General features: G+C 39.6%; 1 protein-coding gene across 4 annotated transcripts in view; it reads left to right on the top strand.

The window, feature by feature from the left end:
• The window catches only part of LOC102494814 (elongin-C), a 53,502-nt gene extending 45,133 nt beyond the window's left edge, over positions 1–8,369 (top strand). For 3 of the 4 annotated variants that reach the window (XM_006139807.3, XM_006139806.3, XM_006139808.3), the window contains one exon: positions 3,874–4,286. In XM_006139807.3, the coding sequence (XP_006139869.1) occupies positions 3,874–4,064 (191 nt within the window). In that variant the 3' untranslated portion in view covers positions 4,065–4,286. Of the gene's footprint in view, positions 1–3,873; positions 4,287–7,428 lie in introns of those variants that run through there. The other variant, XM_014589855.2, reaches the window with a different exon arrangement.
• Positions 8,370–17,223: the final 8,854 nt, after the last annotated feature.

The following is a 17,223-nucleotide window of genomic DNA, read 5'->3' as shown; positions in this document are numbered from 1 at the left end:
CCAGCAGTTAGCATAATGGCTGTGTCACTGGACTCCCACGTAGACCATGGTTTGCGTCCTGGACCTGGTGACTTAAAACTCACACTGGGTGCGTGTGCGTGTATGCCCAAGATCCCAAGGGGAGAACAGAGGAGAAGGGATTACGGCGTGGCCATCCCCCCTGGGGGTTGATTTCTCATTTTCTGTCTCTCTCTCTCTCTCTGGCGAGCACATGCGCCCTATAGCAAAAACCTCTCAAAAAAAAAAGTTTTGAGTCAGTAGGTGGCGTGGTTGTTAAGGTGACTGAAACCCCACATGGCCATGGCCAGCTGTGCAGCTTGAGTTTCAGATTCTGCGGGTGTGTATACGCATGCCCAAAATCCCAAAAGGAGAAATGGAGGAAAAAGGATTGTTACGTGACCATGCTTCATGGGGGTGATTTTTTTGCTTTCTCTCTCAGTCTCTGTCTTTGGCAAGTGCATGTGCCTCCTATAGAAAAATATAAAAAAATTTTAAAAAGTTTCATCTTTTGAAGGATCAGAAGAATGTTGAGCCTAAAACAAATGTTTACATAAAAAGGAATGAAGTTCTGTCACATGCTGTAGTGTGGGTACACCTCCAAAACATGCCATGTGGAAGAAACCAGACTAAAAAGGAAAACTATATAGACAGAAAGCAGATTGGTATTCATCTGAGGCTGAGGAAAATTGACAATACTGCTTTATTTTGAGCTAATAAAATTGCTTGGAGATAGGCAAGGCTGATTGCACAATATTGTTAATGTACTTATGCCATGTAATTGTACACCATAAATTGGTTAATTTTATGTTAAATGAATTTTCCTTCAAAAAACACTAGTGTTTGGGGCTAACAGGTTCCATGGAGGTTAAGGTGTAAGACCCCACATGGTCAGCTGTGTATTCAGTCCTGCACCCAGCATCTTAAAAATCACACTGGGGGGACCAGCAGTTAGCATAATGTCTATATCGCTGAACTCTCGTGTAGTCGGCCATGATTTGAGTCCCAGACCCAGGGGCTTAAACTCACGCCAGGCGCGTGTGCATGCGTGCCCAAGAGAAGAGAGGAGAATGGAGGAGAAGGGATTGCGGCGTGACCATCCCCCCGGGGGGTGATTTCTCGCTTTCTGTCTCTCTGTCTCTGTCTTTCTGGCAAGTGCACACGCCCTATAGCAAAAAAAAAAAAAAAAAATCACACTGGGCACATGAATGTATACCCAAAATCCCAAGAGGAGCCTGGAGGAGGGATTTTTAGCATGGCCATTCTCCCTGGGGAGTGATTTTCTTTCTCTTCCAACCTATCCCCCACCCTGCAAGTGTATTCGCCTGTAGCACAATTTAAAATAAAATTTTTTTCTTGATAAATGTCTGAAATTTTGTTTATGAAATGTTATTGAAGGGCCTGCAGGTGGCGTAGTGGTTAAGGACGCTGGACTCCCACATGGCCGACCACAGCTTGAGTCCCAGACCCGGCAGCTTGTTTCTCAATTTCCCTCTCTCTCTCACTCTGTCCCTCTGTGGTCAAATTAAAATAAAGAAAGAAGAAAGTTAAGGGGACCAGCAGTTAGCAAAATGGCTATGTCACTGAACTCCCATGTAGTCTACCGCGGTTCAAGTCCCGGACCTGGTGGCTTAATGCCGGAAGCATGTGCATGCGTGCCCAAGATCCCGAGAGGAGAATGGAGGAGAAGGGATTGCAGTGTGGCCATCCCCACTGAGGGGTGATTTCTCGATTTCTATCTCTGTCTCTCTCTGTCTCTCTGGCAAAGCGCATGCGCCCTGTAGCAAAAACGTCTCCCCCCCCCCAAAAAAAAAGCAAGTTAAATAAAATAATTCTTTTTTTAAAAAAAGTTATTGAAGGGTAGTGTTTTATGAGGAGATTCTGTTAACATGATCACATTTTTAAAATTAAAGGGAGCAGGACCGGCAGGTTGTGAGGTGGTTAAGGCACTGGACTCCCAGATGTCCGACTGTAGTTCAGATCTGGACCTTGAGGTTTGCTTTTTCACTTTCCCTTTCTCTGTCTCCCTCATAAGATTTTTTTTTTTTTTTGAGGGTTTTTTTTTTTTTTTTTTTCGCTATAGGGCGCGTGCGCTCGCCAGACAGACAGAGAGAGACATAGAGACAGAAAGCGAGAAATCACCCCCCAGGGGGGATGGTCACGCCGCAATCCCTTCTCCTCCATTCTCCTCTCGGGATCTTGGGCACGCACGCACACGCGCCCGGCGTGAGTTTTAAGCCACCGGGTCCGGGACGCGAACCGCGGTCGACTACGTGGGAGTCCAGCGACATAGCCATTACGCTAACTGCTGGTTCCCTCCCTCATAAGATTTAAAAAAATAAAATAACAGCAAGCAACAAATAAAAATAAATCTATTTTTAAAACAATGAATAAATAAATGAAGGAAGGAGGGGGGCAACAAGGGATTTCCTGTCCTGAAAGTTTTTTTTTTCTTTTTTTTTTTTTTAAGTTTTTCTAGAGGGTGCACACACTTGCCAGGAGGTGAAGGGAGTGAGAAATCACACCTCAAAGAGGATGGCCATACCGCACTCCCTTCTCAATTCTCCTTTCTGGATTTTGGGCACATATACACACACGCCTGGCATGTCGTTCAAGCCTCCAGGTTTAGTGCTTGAACCATGCAGTCAGCCATGTGAGATCCAGCCACCTTAAACACACCACCACTGGCTGGCTGGAGATTTTCTTTTTTCTTTCTTTTTTTTTAAAAGAGAGACTTTTGCTATAGAATACATGTACTTGTCAGACAAAGAGACAGAAAACGAGAAATCACCCCCCAGGAGTGATGGCCATGCCGTAATCCCTTCTCCATTCTCCTCTCAGGATCTTGGGCATTCACACACACACACCTGGTGTGAGTTTTAAGCCTCTGGGGCCGGGACTAAACTACGGTCAACTACGTGGGAGTTGAGCGACGTAACCACTATACCACCTGCTGGTCCTGTGGAAGAGTTTCTTAATGTCAGTTTTCTTATTATTTTGTGCTTTATATATTCATTTACTGCCCAAAAAGCCTAATCAGAAAATCTGTTTGCCCTAACTTTATTTATACATAGCTATTTAGTACAGCACAGGGTTCCTGGTGATCTGTGAAGACTTGATTCCCTGTGCTCACCCTTTAGTAATGATCCCACCGAGATTCTTTTTTTTGTTTTTTGTTTTTTTTTCTTTTTCTTTTTGGAACAGTTTTCGCTATAGGGCACATGCACCAGCCAGAAAGAGACAGAAAGCTAGAAATCACCCCTTGGGGGAATAGTCATACCACAGCTCCATCTCCAGTCTCTTCTCAGGATCTTGGGCACGCATGCACACGTGCCCAGTGTGGGTTTAAGCCACCAGGTCTGGGACTTGAACCTCGGTCAACTACATGGGAGTCCAGCGTCATAGCCATTACACCAACTGCTGGTCCCACCACCGAGATCCTTAAGCTATTGAATCTAACCCACAGGGAAACAATTAACTTTATTTGTTTATTTATTTATTTATTTTTAGAATTACTGTATTTCATTTTATATAATTATATTTTTAATTTGACCAGAGAAAGAGAGAGAGAGGAAAAGTGAGAAAGCAAGGGACCAGCAGTGAGTGTAATGGCTATGTTGCTAAACTCCCATGTAGCTGACCATGGTTCAAGTCCCGGATCTGATTGCTTAAACTCACGCCAGGAGCATGTGCGTACGTGCCCAAGATCCTGAGAGAAAAATGGAGGAGAAAGGACTGGCGTGGCCGTTCTCCCTGGGGAGGTGATTTCTCAAATTAGAAACAAATAATAATGATGATAATAAATGAAATAAATTTTTTTAAAAATATGGGGAGGACAATTTAGCACATAACATACATAATTCTTTTGTTTTACAGGTCAGTTTGCTGAGAACGAAACCAATGAGGTCAATTTTAGAGAGATTCCTTCACATGTGCTATCAAAAGTATGCATGTATTTTACCTACAAGGTTCGCTATACTAACAGCTCCACCGAGATTCCTGAATTCCCAATTGCACCTGAAATTGCACTGGAACTGCTGATGGCTGCGAACTTCCTAGATTGTTAAATAAAATAAATTATAATAAACTGTTAACTTTTTTCAGTATTTAATACCTGTAGTTCAATTAGTAATTTTTTTCATATTTAGCATGTTGCCTGTCTGCAGTTGAAATATAAAAGTTTATTGCAAAGCAGATTATCTTCTGTTTCTTTGCATAGCAATCAGAGTCGAATTTGTTTGCTACATCAAGGACGTTTTCACAAACAGAAATAAACAAGTATGCCAATTCGTAGGTGGTTTTGCCTTATCCTTTGGATGTAACTTTTAAAATTAGAGCAGTGATGACAGTAAATACCGAAACTTAGGTATAAATGAACATGTTCTACAGGTAAATAATGGGGCTAAGTATTTTTATGTTTCTAGTGTTTTTTTAAAACCTATTCTGAACTTATAGCCACCATTAGCATTACTAGAGTTATCTTTATGTTTCTAGTGATTTTTTTTTTTTTTTAAACCTATTCTGGGGACCAGCAGATGGTGTTTAAGGCACTAGACATTCCCACATGGCTGACTGCAGTTCAAGTCCTGGGCCTGGTGGCTTGTTTATAAGAGTTGAAATTTCTTATGTGTTTTTTGATAAACTGCAGTATTGTGTATATATATCTTTTTGTTTCTTGCAGCAACTTAAGAACTTTATTTAAAAGCAATTTTGGAAGGTTACCAGGTAAAAATTTCAGAACAGTACATTTGAACTGTAGCCATGTGGTCAATAAGGAAACTACATGGCTTAGGAGTTCTTGTGCATTGTGCATTTGGGGCATTTCAAAGTACTGTACTTTCATTGACTGTAAAGCTTCCTTTGCGATTTTCATTCTTCCTTCATAGTCCCTTGTTGTGATTAAACTTGTGATTGTTTAAATGTGTTTTAAAAGACTCACTATAAATTTTTCCACATCTAAAAGGCTAGACTTTTTGAACAGTCTTCCTCCACCCAATTGGAATATTATTTTTTAAAATGGAGGGATGCTGGGAAAACCTTATATAATATCCTTAGATATAATACATTAATTATCTTCTGTTAATTCAATATGTCCCAGTAGATTTGATGATAACTAGTTGATCTTCTCCTGAAATCAAACCCGTAAAGGAGTCATTCAGCTTTTATACTAAGCAGCCAGAAAGCATTTGACAAACTGGCAGAGCATCTCTGCTTAAGCATAGGAAAAGCAGCACGGGAGTTGGGATTAGTAGTGTCTCTGTTTTAGAAACGGAACAAAGCTGTCATTGTAGGGGCTGTAATCTTCAGCTTATTTCTTCAAGACTGGCTTACTGTGGACCAGTTTTTCCTGGAACTGCAAAAACCATCAAATAATTTTTCCTCTTAGAAAACTTGAACATTGTACTTTCCAGCTTATTGAAAGTAGTTAAATATAAATTGCATATTTTTAGTAACTTCTTAAGACATACTGGTACGTATTTTAGCATAGAAGATTATTTATCAAGTATTATTTATCAAGTACAAGAATTGTATTCTGCTACTTGGTGACAGATAACGCCAATTATAAACCTAAATGATGTTTCAAAAATTGATAGCTGGAAATAAAGTTTAACTTTGGTAAGTTTTTGTAGGCTACTTTATGTGTTATATCTAGACGTGACTTTAAGACACTGAAATCAAACTGAAACAAAGACTAGGGAAACCTGTATATCCTGCAGCAAATGATACTTGCATGTTAATAAAGGCTGTGTGACTGAAAGGTATGATGAACACCTGGTGTTTGATCTTTTTAGCCTTTTTTTTTTTTTTTGAAGATTCATGGAACTTTACTTCAGGATATCTTGCTAAATGGTTGAACAGTGAAAATTTTTATTTGGTTAAATTTAGTAAATTCTGTAGCAGTCTTCTGACACTTAGTAGCTTATTTTTCAAACCATGTGCAAATCTTCCTGAGGGTTTTTTTTTTTCCCCTGCACAGAAAATATCAAAAATCCTTTATTTTGTAAGAATTTTTTTTTGAGAGAGATTTTTGTGATAGGGCATGTGTGCTCACCAGAGATACCGAAAGTGAGAAATCATCCCCCCCAGGGGATAGCCACTCCACGATCCCATCTCCTCTTTGGGATTTTGGGCACATACATGCGTGCCCAGTGTGAGTTTTAAGCCGCTGGGTTCAGGATTCAAACCACAGTCGACTACATGGGAGTCCCGTGATGTAACCATTATGCCATCTGCTATTCCCATTATTTTTATTACTTTTAAATTTGACCAGGAAAGTGAGAAAGCAAGCCTCCAGATCCAGAACTTGAACTGTGGTCAGCTATATGGGAGTCCGGCGCCTTTAACCACACCACCTGCTGGCCCCATCACAGATACTTTATTTTATTCAGTTAATATTTTGTACCATCTAGATTATGCTTTTTAGATTGCTTATGTTTCATGCACTTATTATCAACAGGTAATAGTCTGCCTGCTTTTGGTGACACTTTTTGATGCTGAGAAATGAAACTTATGCACAGTGACTTTAGCTCCTAATAACAAATACATTCAGAGATATCTTGCTATGCAGGCAGCTGTCATCTTAGTGAGTCATTTTGCTAAGCTTATCCATTATTCTTCCAAAACAGTTTATTCTGAGATATAAAATTGCTGAAGAGAGAAGAATGTCTACTCATGTCATTTCCGTCTATATAGAGGAAAGGAAACACACATTAACAAAACTTAAGTATCCAGATTTAGCAGTGCCAAGTTGAGCCTGTGACTGGCTATATCTAACTTTGATAAAATGCTTAAGATCTGATAACCAGAAGATACGGATTTTATATATATATTGCATTTAACTTGCAATATGTAAGTCTGGGTTTAATTCAGGCCAGTAACATTTGTAAGATTTTATATTCCTATTAAGCTAAACTCTTAATATTATACATAATGGTTTGTTGGTTTAAACAAATATCTTATTAGCTTAGAACTACTTTGGTGTATTAGAGCATCAATCTGGGACATAGAAAGTCTGGGATCTTGTGCTAATTAATTAGCAAGGCCTTCAGCAAATCCCTGGGCCTCAATTTCACATCTGAAACTAGCTTATACATCTATAGAGTGATGTTTATCATTTTATTGTGTTTGTAGATGTTGCTTAAATGCAGGATTATAGATGATCAGATTAGAATTATCGTGAGTTACAGAGAAAACGGGTTTTTTTTTGCTGCTTCTGGATCAGACATTAGAGACTACACATCAGTATTAGATAGATAGATAGATAGATAGATAGATAGATAGATAGATAGATAGATAGATAGATAGATAGATAGATAGATAGATAGATAGATAGATAGATAGATAGATAGATAGATAGATAGATAGATAGATAGATAGATAGATAGATAGATAGATAGATAGATAGATAGATAGATAGAGAGATTTCTTCACATGTGCTATCAAAAGTATGCATGTATTTTACCTACAAGGTTCGCTATACTAACAGCTCCACCGAGATTCCTGAATTCCCAATTGCACCTGAAATTGCACTGGAACTGCTGATGGCTGCGAACTTCCTAGATTGTTAAATAAAATAAATTATAATAAACTGTTAACTTTTTTCAGTATTTAATACCTGTAGTTCAATTAGTAATTTTTTTCATATTTAGCATGTTGCCTGTCTGCAGTTGAAATATAAAAGTTTATTGCAAAGCAGATTATCTTCTGTTTCTTTGCATAGCAATCAGAGTCGAATTTGTTTGCTACATCAAGGACGTTTTCACAAACAGAAATAAACAAGTATGCCAATTCGTAGGTGGTTTTGCCTTATCCTTTGGATGTAACTTTTAAAATTAGAGCAGTGATGACAGTAAATACCGAAACTTAGGTATAAATGAACATGTTCTACAGGTAAATAATGGGGCTAAGTATTTTTATGTTTCTAGTGTTTTTTTAAAACCTATTCTGAACTTATAGCCACCATTAGCATTACTAGAGTTATGCAAATAATTGCATTATAAACATGTTTATATTAATAACTTAGCCAAAATATTGATTTTTATAACTCTCAGAGAATAAGAGTTGAAATTTCTTATGTGTCTTTTGATAAACTGCAGTATTGTTTACGTATATCTTTTTGTTTATTGCTACAACTTAAGAACTTTATTTAAAAGCAATTTTGGAAGGTTACCAGGTTAAGATTTCAGAACAGTAAATTTGAACTGTAGCCATGTGGTCAATAAGGAAACTACATGGCTTAGGAGTTCTTGTGCATTGTGCATTTGGGGCATTTCAAAGTACTGTACTTTCATTGACTGTAAAGCTTCCTTTGCGATTTTCATTCTTCCTTCATAGTCCCTTGTTGTGATTAAACTTGTGATTGTTTAAATGTGTTTTAAAAGACTCACTATAAATTTTTCCACATCTAAAAGGCTAGACTTTTTGAACAGTCTTCCTCCACCCAATTGGAATATTATTTTTTAAAATGGAGGGATGCTGTGAAAACCTTATATAATATCCTTAGATATAATACATTAATTATCTTCTGTTAATTCAATATGTCCCAGTAGATTTGATGATAACTAGTTGATCTTCTCCTGAAATCAAACCCGTAAAGGAGTCATTCAGCTTTTATACTAAGCAGCCAGAAAGCATTTGACAAACTGGCAGAGCATCTCTGCTTAAGCATAGGAAAAGCAGCACGGGAGTTGGGATTAGTAGTGTCTCTGTTTTAGAAACGGAACAAAGCTGTCATTGTAGGGGCTGTAATCTTCAGCTTATTTCTTCAAGACTGGCTTACTGTGGACCAGTTTTTCCTGGAACTGCAAAAACCATCAAATAATTTTTCCTCTTAGAAAACTTGAACAGTGTACTTTCCAGCTTATTGAAAGTAGTTAAATATAAATTGCATATTTTTAGTAACTTCTTAAGACATACTGGTACGTATTTTAGTATAGAAGATTATTTATCAAGTACAAGAATTGTATTCTGCTACTTGGTGACAGATAACGCCAATTATAAACCTAAATGATGTTTCAAAAATTGATAGCTGGAAATAAAGTTTAACTTTGGTAAGTTTTTGTAGGCTACTTTATGTGTTATATCTAGACGTGACTTTAAGACACTGAAATCAAACTGAAACAAAGACTAGGGAAACCTGTATATCCTGCAGCAAATGATACTTGCATGTTAATAAAGGCTGTGTGACTGAAAGGTATGATGAACACCTGGTGTTTGATCTTTTTAGCCTTTTTTTTTTTTTTGAAGATTCATGGAACTTTACTTCAGGATATCTTGCTAAATGGTTGAACAGTGAAAATTTTTATTTGGTTAAATTTAGTAAATTCTGTAGCAGTCTTCTGACACTTAGTAGCTTATTTTTCAAACCATGTGCAAATCTTCCTGAGGGTTTTTTTTTTTTCCCCTGCACAGAAAATATCAAAAATCCTTTATTTTGTAAGAATTTTTTTTTGAGAGAGATTTTTGTGATAGGGCATGTGTGCTCACCAGAGATACCGAAAGTGAGAAATCATCCCCCCCAGGGGATAGCCACTCCACGATCCCATCTCCTCTTTGGGATTTTGGGCACATACATGCGTGCCCAGTGTGAGTTTTAAGCCGCTGGGTTCAGGATTCAAACCACAGTCGACTACATGGGAGTCCCGTGATGTAACCATTATGCCATCTGCTATTCCCATTATTTTTATTACTTTTAAATTTGACCAGGAAAGTGAGAAAGCAAGCCTCCAGATCCAGAACTTGAACTGTGGTCAGCTATATGGGAGTCCGGCGCCTTTAACCACACCACCTGCTGGCCCCATCACAGATACTTTATTTTATTCAGTTAATATTTTGTACCATCTAGATTATGCTTTTTAGATTGCTTATGTTTCATGCACTTATTATCAACAGGTAATAGTCTGCCTGCTTTTGGTGACACTTTTTGATGCTGAGAAATGAAACTTATGCACAGTGACTTTAGCTCCTAATAACAAATACATTCAGAGATATCTTGCTATGCAGGCAGCTGTCATCTTAGTGAGTCATTTTGCTAAGCTTAGCCATTATTCTTCCAAAACAGTTTATTCTGAGAAATAATATAAAATTGCTGAAGAGAGAAGAATGTCTACTCATGTCATTTCCGTCTATATAGAGGAAGTTTTACACACATTAACAAAACTTAAGTATCCAGATTTAGCAGTGCCAAGTTGAGCCTGTGACTGGCTATATCTAACTTTGATAAAATGCTTAAGATCTGATAACCAGAAGATACGGATTTTATATATATATTGCATTTAACTTGCAATATGTAAGTCTGGGTTTAATTCAGGCCAGTAACATTTGTAAGATTTTATATTCCTATTAAGCTAAACTCTTAATATTATACATAATGGTTTGTTGGTTTAAACAAATATCTTATTAGCTTAGAACTACTTTGGTGTATTAGAGCATCAATCTGGGACATAGAAAGTCTGGGATCTTGTGCTAATTAATTAGCAAGGCCTTCAGCAAATCCCTGGGCCTCAATTTCACATCTGAAACTAGCTTATACATCTATAGAGTGATGTTTATCATTTTATTGTGTTTGTAGATGTTGCTTAAATGCAGGATTATAGATGATCAGATTAGAATTATCGTGAGTTACAGAGAAAACGGGTTTTTTTTTGCTGCTTCTGGATCAGACATTAGAGACTACACATCAGTATTAGATAGATAGATAGATAGATAGATAGATAGATAGATAGATAGATAGATAGATGAGAGTTATAATTTTTTAGAGAGATTGTTTACTGTAGGGTGCATGCACTCAACAGAGCAACACAGAAAGTGAGAGCGGGATGGGGGGGAATTGCCACGCCTCAATCCCTTCTCCGTTCTCGGGATTTGGAGCACACACGCCCAGTGTGAGGTTCAAGTTGCTGGGTCCAGAACTCGAACCGCGGTCAATTACATGGGAGTCCAGCAGCGTGACCATTACACTGTTTGCTGGTCCTAGTATTAGATATGTTAACTAGATAGATTCCTTGTAATTTTTTTAAATGCCTGTTACACAGAGAAATCTGGTTTTAACTCAGGTTTATCAATGATTGCTTTTATGAGGGGAAATTGGTGTGCTGTGATTTGTGTGTGTGTGCTGGTGAGTGAGTATGCTTGGCAGAGAAATCCCTCCCTGCAATGGGGCATGGGCACAACGCAATTCCTTCTCCGTTTTTTCATCCTGTCAGGAGTTGAGGCATGCACACAACATACCTGGTGTATTTTTCAAACCTCCAGGCCAGAGACCAAAACTGCATGGTCAGACATGTGGGATCTGACTTCTTTAACACTAGCCCACATGGCTGGCCCTGTGCAGTGGTTTTTATACCAGTATATTTAATGCCAAGCCACCCTGAAACATTTTTCTTTCATTCTCTAGTAACAGTCTGAATTAAATAAATTGGGAACATATTTTAGGTGGTTTTGAGATGGACCTCATGGTTGTAACATTAAGTTCTATAAGTTTTGTATTTTATATGTCATTCTCCTATAGGACTCGGGTCCATCACGATTAGATTTTTTTCCCCTCTCTATAGTACTACACGCAGTTTTGGTTTTTGTTTCTGTGAGAGACAAGAATACACTGGAGGGAGCAGGTCATTTTGGCAGGATCTTGTGTCACAATTCCCCCACACTCACTCTCAGCCTCCTGGTAAGCTAGGACTTCAGATATATACTACCATGCCTGGTTTGCTTAGGTTCAGCCAGGAGCCATCCAAGACCCCCATGTAGCCTCAGCCATTGCATAGCAGCACCCTCCTGCTTCGGGCCACTGTGCCAGGGCCTTGCAGTTGACTCCTTCCCCCCCACCCCAAGAGAGATTTTTGCAATAGGGCATATGTGCTTCCGGGAGAGACAGCCAAAAATTCCCCTGGGGGCTGAGGTGGATGGCCACGCCACAATCCTGTATCCATTCTCCTCCCGGAATCGGACCACGCACACACCTGATGTGAGTTTGAAGCCTCTAGGTCCAGGACTCAAACCATGGACAGTCATGTAGGAATCCAGTGACAAAACTGCTACGCCATCTTCTGGTCCCAGCCTTCCAGTTGTTTAAATGTGAAAAAGTTTTGTTATATTTGACCTAGATATATTATAGATGCTAAGACCTTTATTATAGGCTCTATTGCTTTAGAAGGCATGTAAGATTAGGATAACAAAAATTCAGATTGGGTGGTTTAATACAGAATTTCTAAAATCTTTGCATCAGAGTCTCCTTTTACATCATGAAGTAAAAGCTTGTGGGAAGGGCCAGCCAGGTGGCATGATGATAGAGACGGTTCAGTCCCACATGGCTGAAGGTATGGTTCGACTCCCAGACCAGGTGACTTGAGAAATGTGCCAGGTACATGTGCATGCATGCCCAAAATCCTGAGAGGAGAATGGAGAAGGGATTGAGGCATGGTCATTTCCCCTTGGGTAATTTGTCTCTCTCAGTCTGACAGTTGGGGCCAGCAGGTGTGTGTTGATTAAGGACACTGGACTCCCACATGGCCAACTGCAGTTGGAGTCCCAGAGCTGGCCAGCTCGCTCTCTCAACACTCTGTTCCTCTCTGGTCAAATTAAGATAAATGTTAAAATAATAAAAATAATTTTAAAAAAAAATCTGTGGTAACCCTGCCTGCACATACCAGCTGGCTCAGAAACAGATTTTTTTTTTTTAAATAACATTAATAGTAATTTTTTAAACTATTTTTTTATAGATTCCTTCCATCAGTATGAAACCAGGAGTTGAGATGAAATCATTGCAGATGCTTAAGTCAACTTTTTTTTTTTTTTAGAGAGAGAGATTTTTGCTATATCATTTGTGTGCTCACCGGAGAGACAGAGACAGAGAGCAAGAAATTGACACAGGAACACGGGACTGTAGGGGTGATCAGGTCCACACTCGTAGTGAGACACAGGTTCTTCTTCCACGCTAAGGAAGAGTCAAGAGTCGCAGACACAGCGTAGGTGTAGCAAAGCAAGAAGTTTATTAAAAGAGGAAAGGAGAAACAGAGTTCCCAAGAAGGGAGGGGGCCCGGAAAACAAGTTGCCAAGGAACAACTGTGGCAAAGGGCTCTTATTTGGATCTGGAAGGGCAATGCCCGGACTTGATCTAGATGGGGTTCCTGCATGCATCCCCCTCCTAGTGGGGAGGGGCAAATGCTGGGTGGATCCAATTATTCTGATTTCGGAGTGGGTTTGCCTAGAAGCTTTGGGCCATGAAGACCATTATCTCCTTTCTGGAATGTGGTGGGACCTGGAAAAAGTCTTTATTTTAGGTCTAGGTCATGCTGCCTAGTTTAATCACGGAGCTGCAAGAGGGCTCTCAGGAACAAGCAGCAGAGCTACTTTGTCTCCATCTCAAAACAGCCATTTTGTGATTCCATTTTGGGCCCATACCCTGGCTATATATTTAGGGTCCCTGTGTCCTACCTTAAAAATCACCCCCTCAGAGGGGATGGCCACGTCACAATCCCTTCTCTTCCATTTTCTTCTTGGGATCTTGGGCATGCATGCACATGAACCTGTCGTGAGTTTCAAGGTCAGAACTCAAACTGCAGTTGACCACGTGGGAGTCCAGTGATAAAAATATCATGCCACCTACTGGTCCCTAAGGCAACTATTTTAATAAACTGATTATCATTTCTTTTTATTTTAAGAATTATTTTATTTAACTTTATTTATTATTATTATTATTTTCAGTTTGATCAGAGAGAGACAGAGAGAGAGGAAGTGAGAAAGCAAGTCACCAGGTCCGAGACTTGAACCGTGGTCGACCATGTGGGAGTCCAGTGCCTTTAACCACCATGCCACTTGCCGGCCCCATGATTATCATTTCTTTAAAAATAAATTACTTCATGATCCAGCAGGTCCATTCCTAGGTAGAAACTCAAAAGTCTCTATTAGAGGTTTTGTTTGTTTTTAATGTTTTTGCCATAGATCGCTTGCAGTCACCAGAGAGAGACAGCGAAGGAAAGTGAGAAATCATCCCCCTCTTCCCCAGGGAAATGGCCACACCACAGTCTCTTCTCCCATTATCTTTTTGGGACTTGGGGCACACATGCACATGCACCTGGCATGATTTTCAAGTCGCTGGGTCCAGGACTTGAACCGTGGTCAGCTGTGTGGGAATCCAACGCCTTAACCACTATTCAACCTGCCGGTCCTCTAATTATTTATTTTTATCACACTTTTATTCTTAGAACAGTTTTAGATTTACAGAAAAGTCAAGAATATAGAGTTGCCAAATAGACTACACTGACCTTCACTTGCTAACATCTTTCACCTTTCATTGAATTTTTGTTTTTTTAATTTGTTATTGGACACATATGCTCGACAGAGAGGGAAAGTAAGAAAGCACCCCCTAGGGGATGACCACACCACAGTCCTCCAGTCTTTCAAGATTTTGGGCACAGGGGCTAGCAGGTGACATGTTGGTTGGAGTACTAGTCTCCCAAATGGCTGACTGCAGCTCAAATCACATTTTCCTTTTCTCTGATAATTTTTAAAAGAATTATCTATTTTGATTTTAATTCATTAATTTTATTTTAATTTGAACAGGACTTTAACCACTATACCACCTGCTGCTCCCCTCTCTGCTCAAATTTTTAAAAAGGAAGAAATAAAATTAAATAATAATTTCTAAAAACTTGAAGGAAATGCCAAGAAAAGTAGGTTTAAAAGAATGAACAGAGCCAGCAGGTGGCGTGGTTAAGGCACAAAACTCTCACATGGCCTACCAGTGTTTAAGTCCTGGACTTAGAGGCTTGCTTTCTCAATTTTCTCCTCTTTCTTTCTGTCTCTGGTGAGCCCATGTGCCCTATAGCAAATTTTAAAATAATAATAAATAAAATTAAGTAAAAAATTATTGGGGAGAGGCCAGCAGGTGACATGGTGGTTAAGGGCACTGGACTCCCATGTGGCTGACCCCAGCTGGACTCTTGGACCTAGCGGCTTTCTCTCTCTCACACACACACACACTGTCTCTTTATGGTCAAAAATAAATAAAGTTAAATAATTCTTTTTAGGGAACGAGCAGTTAGCGTAATGGCTATGTCGCTGGACTCCCACGTAGTTGACCGTGGTTCGCATCCCGGACCCAGTGGCTTAAAACTCACGCTGGCTCACGCCGGGCGCGTGTGTGTACGTGTCCAAGATCCCGAGAGGAGAATGGAGAAGGGATTGCGGCGTGACCATCGCCCCTGGAGGGGTGATTTCTCGCTTTCTGTCTCTAATGTCTCTCTGTCTGGCGAGCGCACGCGCCCTATAGCAAAAAACTCCCAAAAAAAAAATTCTTTTTAAAAATTACTGGGGGAGGGGGGGAGAATAAATAAAAGCAAGGGGCCAGGGTATGGTGCAGCATTAAATATGACACTCTGTGAGGCTGACTTACATGAAAAAGTTCTGAGTTCACATCCAGGGACGTTCCTGAGTACTCTGGACATGCATGTGCCCATGATAAAGGGCTGGCTGAAGCTGGAGGATGAATTATGCTGTCAAGACCCTGTTTGAGGGTGCTTCTCTCTGTCTTTCTCAGAAGAAATAAACATTTAAAAGAAAAATAGAAGCAACTAAAAATTAGTGGACCAGGCTTGTGGGCTAGTGGTTTAGGGAATCAGATCCCACATGGCCAACCATGTCATATTAGAAACTTGGCCCTGGTGGTTTGAAAAGCCCACCATGTGCAAGGGTGTGCATGCACAAAATCCCAACAAGATGGAGAAATGGAGAAGGGATTGCAGTGTGACCACACCCCACTGGGCAGTGCTTTCTCCTCTCTCTCCCTCCCTCCCTCTCTTTCTCTCTGTGAAGTGCATACACCCTCTGGCAAAATTGGAAATGAAAATAGGAATTAGTAAATTAGAAGAACATTTGTAAGAGAGCTGGCTCATAACAGAAAATGAGCTTGTAGGACATAAGAGAAAAATGAGAGCAAAAATGCATAGACATGATAAAATGCTCAATATTTGCTATGAAATCCCAAAAACAGAGGGAAGTTTTTAAATAATAAGAGGTTGTTCTTTATACTGTACCCCAAAAAAATTTTTTGAAAGGTTTTTGTCTTAGAGACAATAAGAGGGAAATTGACAAATCACTCCCTGGGGAGATAGCCATGCCACAACCCCTTCTCCATTCTCCCGGGATCTTGGGCATGTATGCTCATGTGCCCATGTGAGTTTCAAGGCACTGGGTCCAGGATTTGAACCATGGTTGGCATGTGGGAATCCAGCGACATAACTGCTATGCCATCTGCTGCCCCCGTCAAATTTTGATTATGCCGTATCAAAAATTGTGATTGAGTGGGAGATTTTCTAGGAAAATATTAATTATAAAAATTAGCCTTAGACAAAAATAACCATAGAAGATAGTAAAGTAGTTGTCAAGAGTTTCCTTCCAAAAAAGGCAGGAGACCAGATTGTTTAATGATCGAGTTTTTAATTTTCAAGGAACACAGTTATTCTAAACTTCTAACATTTAGGAAAGATGACAAATTTCCAAGTCAGTGTTGCAAAGCTAGTATAATTGTGCTTTCAAACTGAAAGGACACCATCTCTCATAGGCTCACACACAGACAGGCAACAACCTGCATAAAACACAAGCAGATCAAATCCAGACTGTAGTCAAGGAATACTATACCATAATTGTTTAAGAAAGCAATTATAGTGGGACCAGTAGGTGGCGTAATGGCTATGTCGCTGGATTCCCATGTAGTCGACTGTGGTTCATGCCAGATGTTTGTGCCCAAGATCCTGAGAGGAGGATGGAGGAGAAGGGATTGCAGTGTGGCCATCCTCCTTGGGGGGTGATTTCTCACTTTCTGTCCCTCTCTGTCTCTCTGGCGAGCACATATGCCCTATAACAAAAAAAAAAACTCTTAAAAAAGCAAATACGGTTTAAGACATAAATACCTATTATATGACTTGCCAAAGGAAACAATATCATCCCAGTCAACGTTTAAAAATCATTCAAATGAGCTGGTAGGTGGTGTGGTGGTTAAGGGTGCTGGACTACCACATTGGTGACCGTGGATTGAGTTCCAGACCTGGTGGCTTGCTTTCTCACTTTCCCTTTCTCTCTCTCTCTCTCTCTCTCTGGTCAAATTAAAATAAATAAATAAAGATAAAATTTTTAAAAATTTTTGTTTATTCATTCATTTTATTTTAATTTTACCAGAGAGAGACACAGAGAGAGGGAAAGTGAGAAAGCAAGCCACCAGGTCCAGGA

Source organism: Tupaia chinensis, unplaced genomic scaffold (genome assembly GCF_000334495.1).
Source record: "Tupaia chinensis unplaced genomic scaffold, TupChi_1.0 Scaffold000002_1, whole genome shotgun sequence".
NCBI lineage: Eukaryota > Metazoa > Chordata > Mammalia > Scandentia > Tupaiidae > Tupaia > Tupaia belangeri.
Note: the sequence above shows the minus strand (reverse complement) of the source record. Positions and strands in the feature narration are given on the sequence as shown.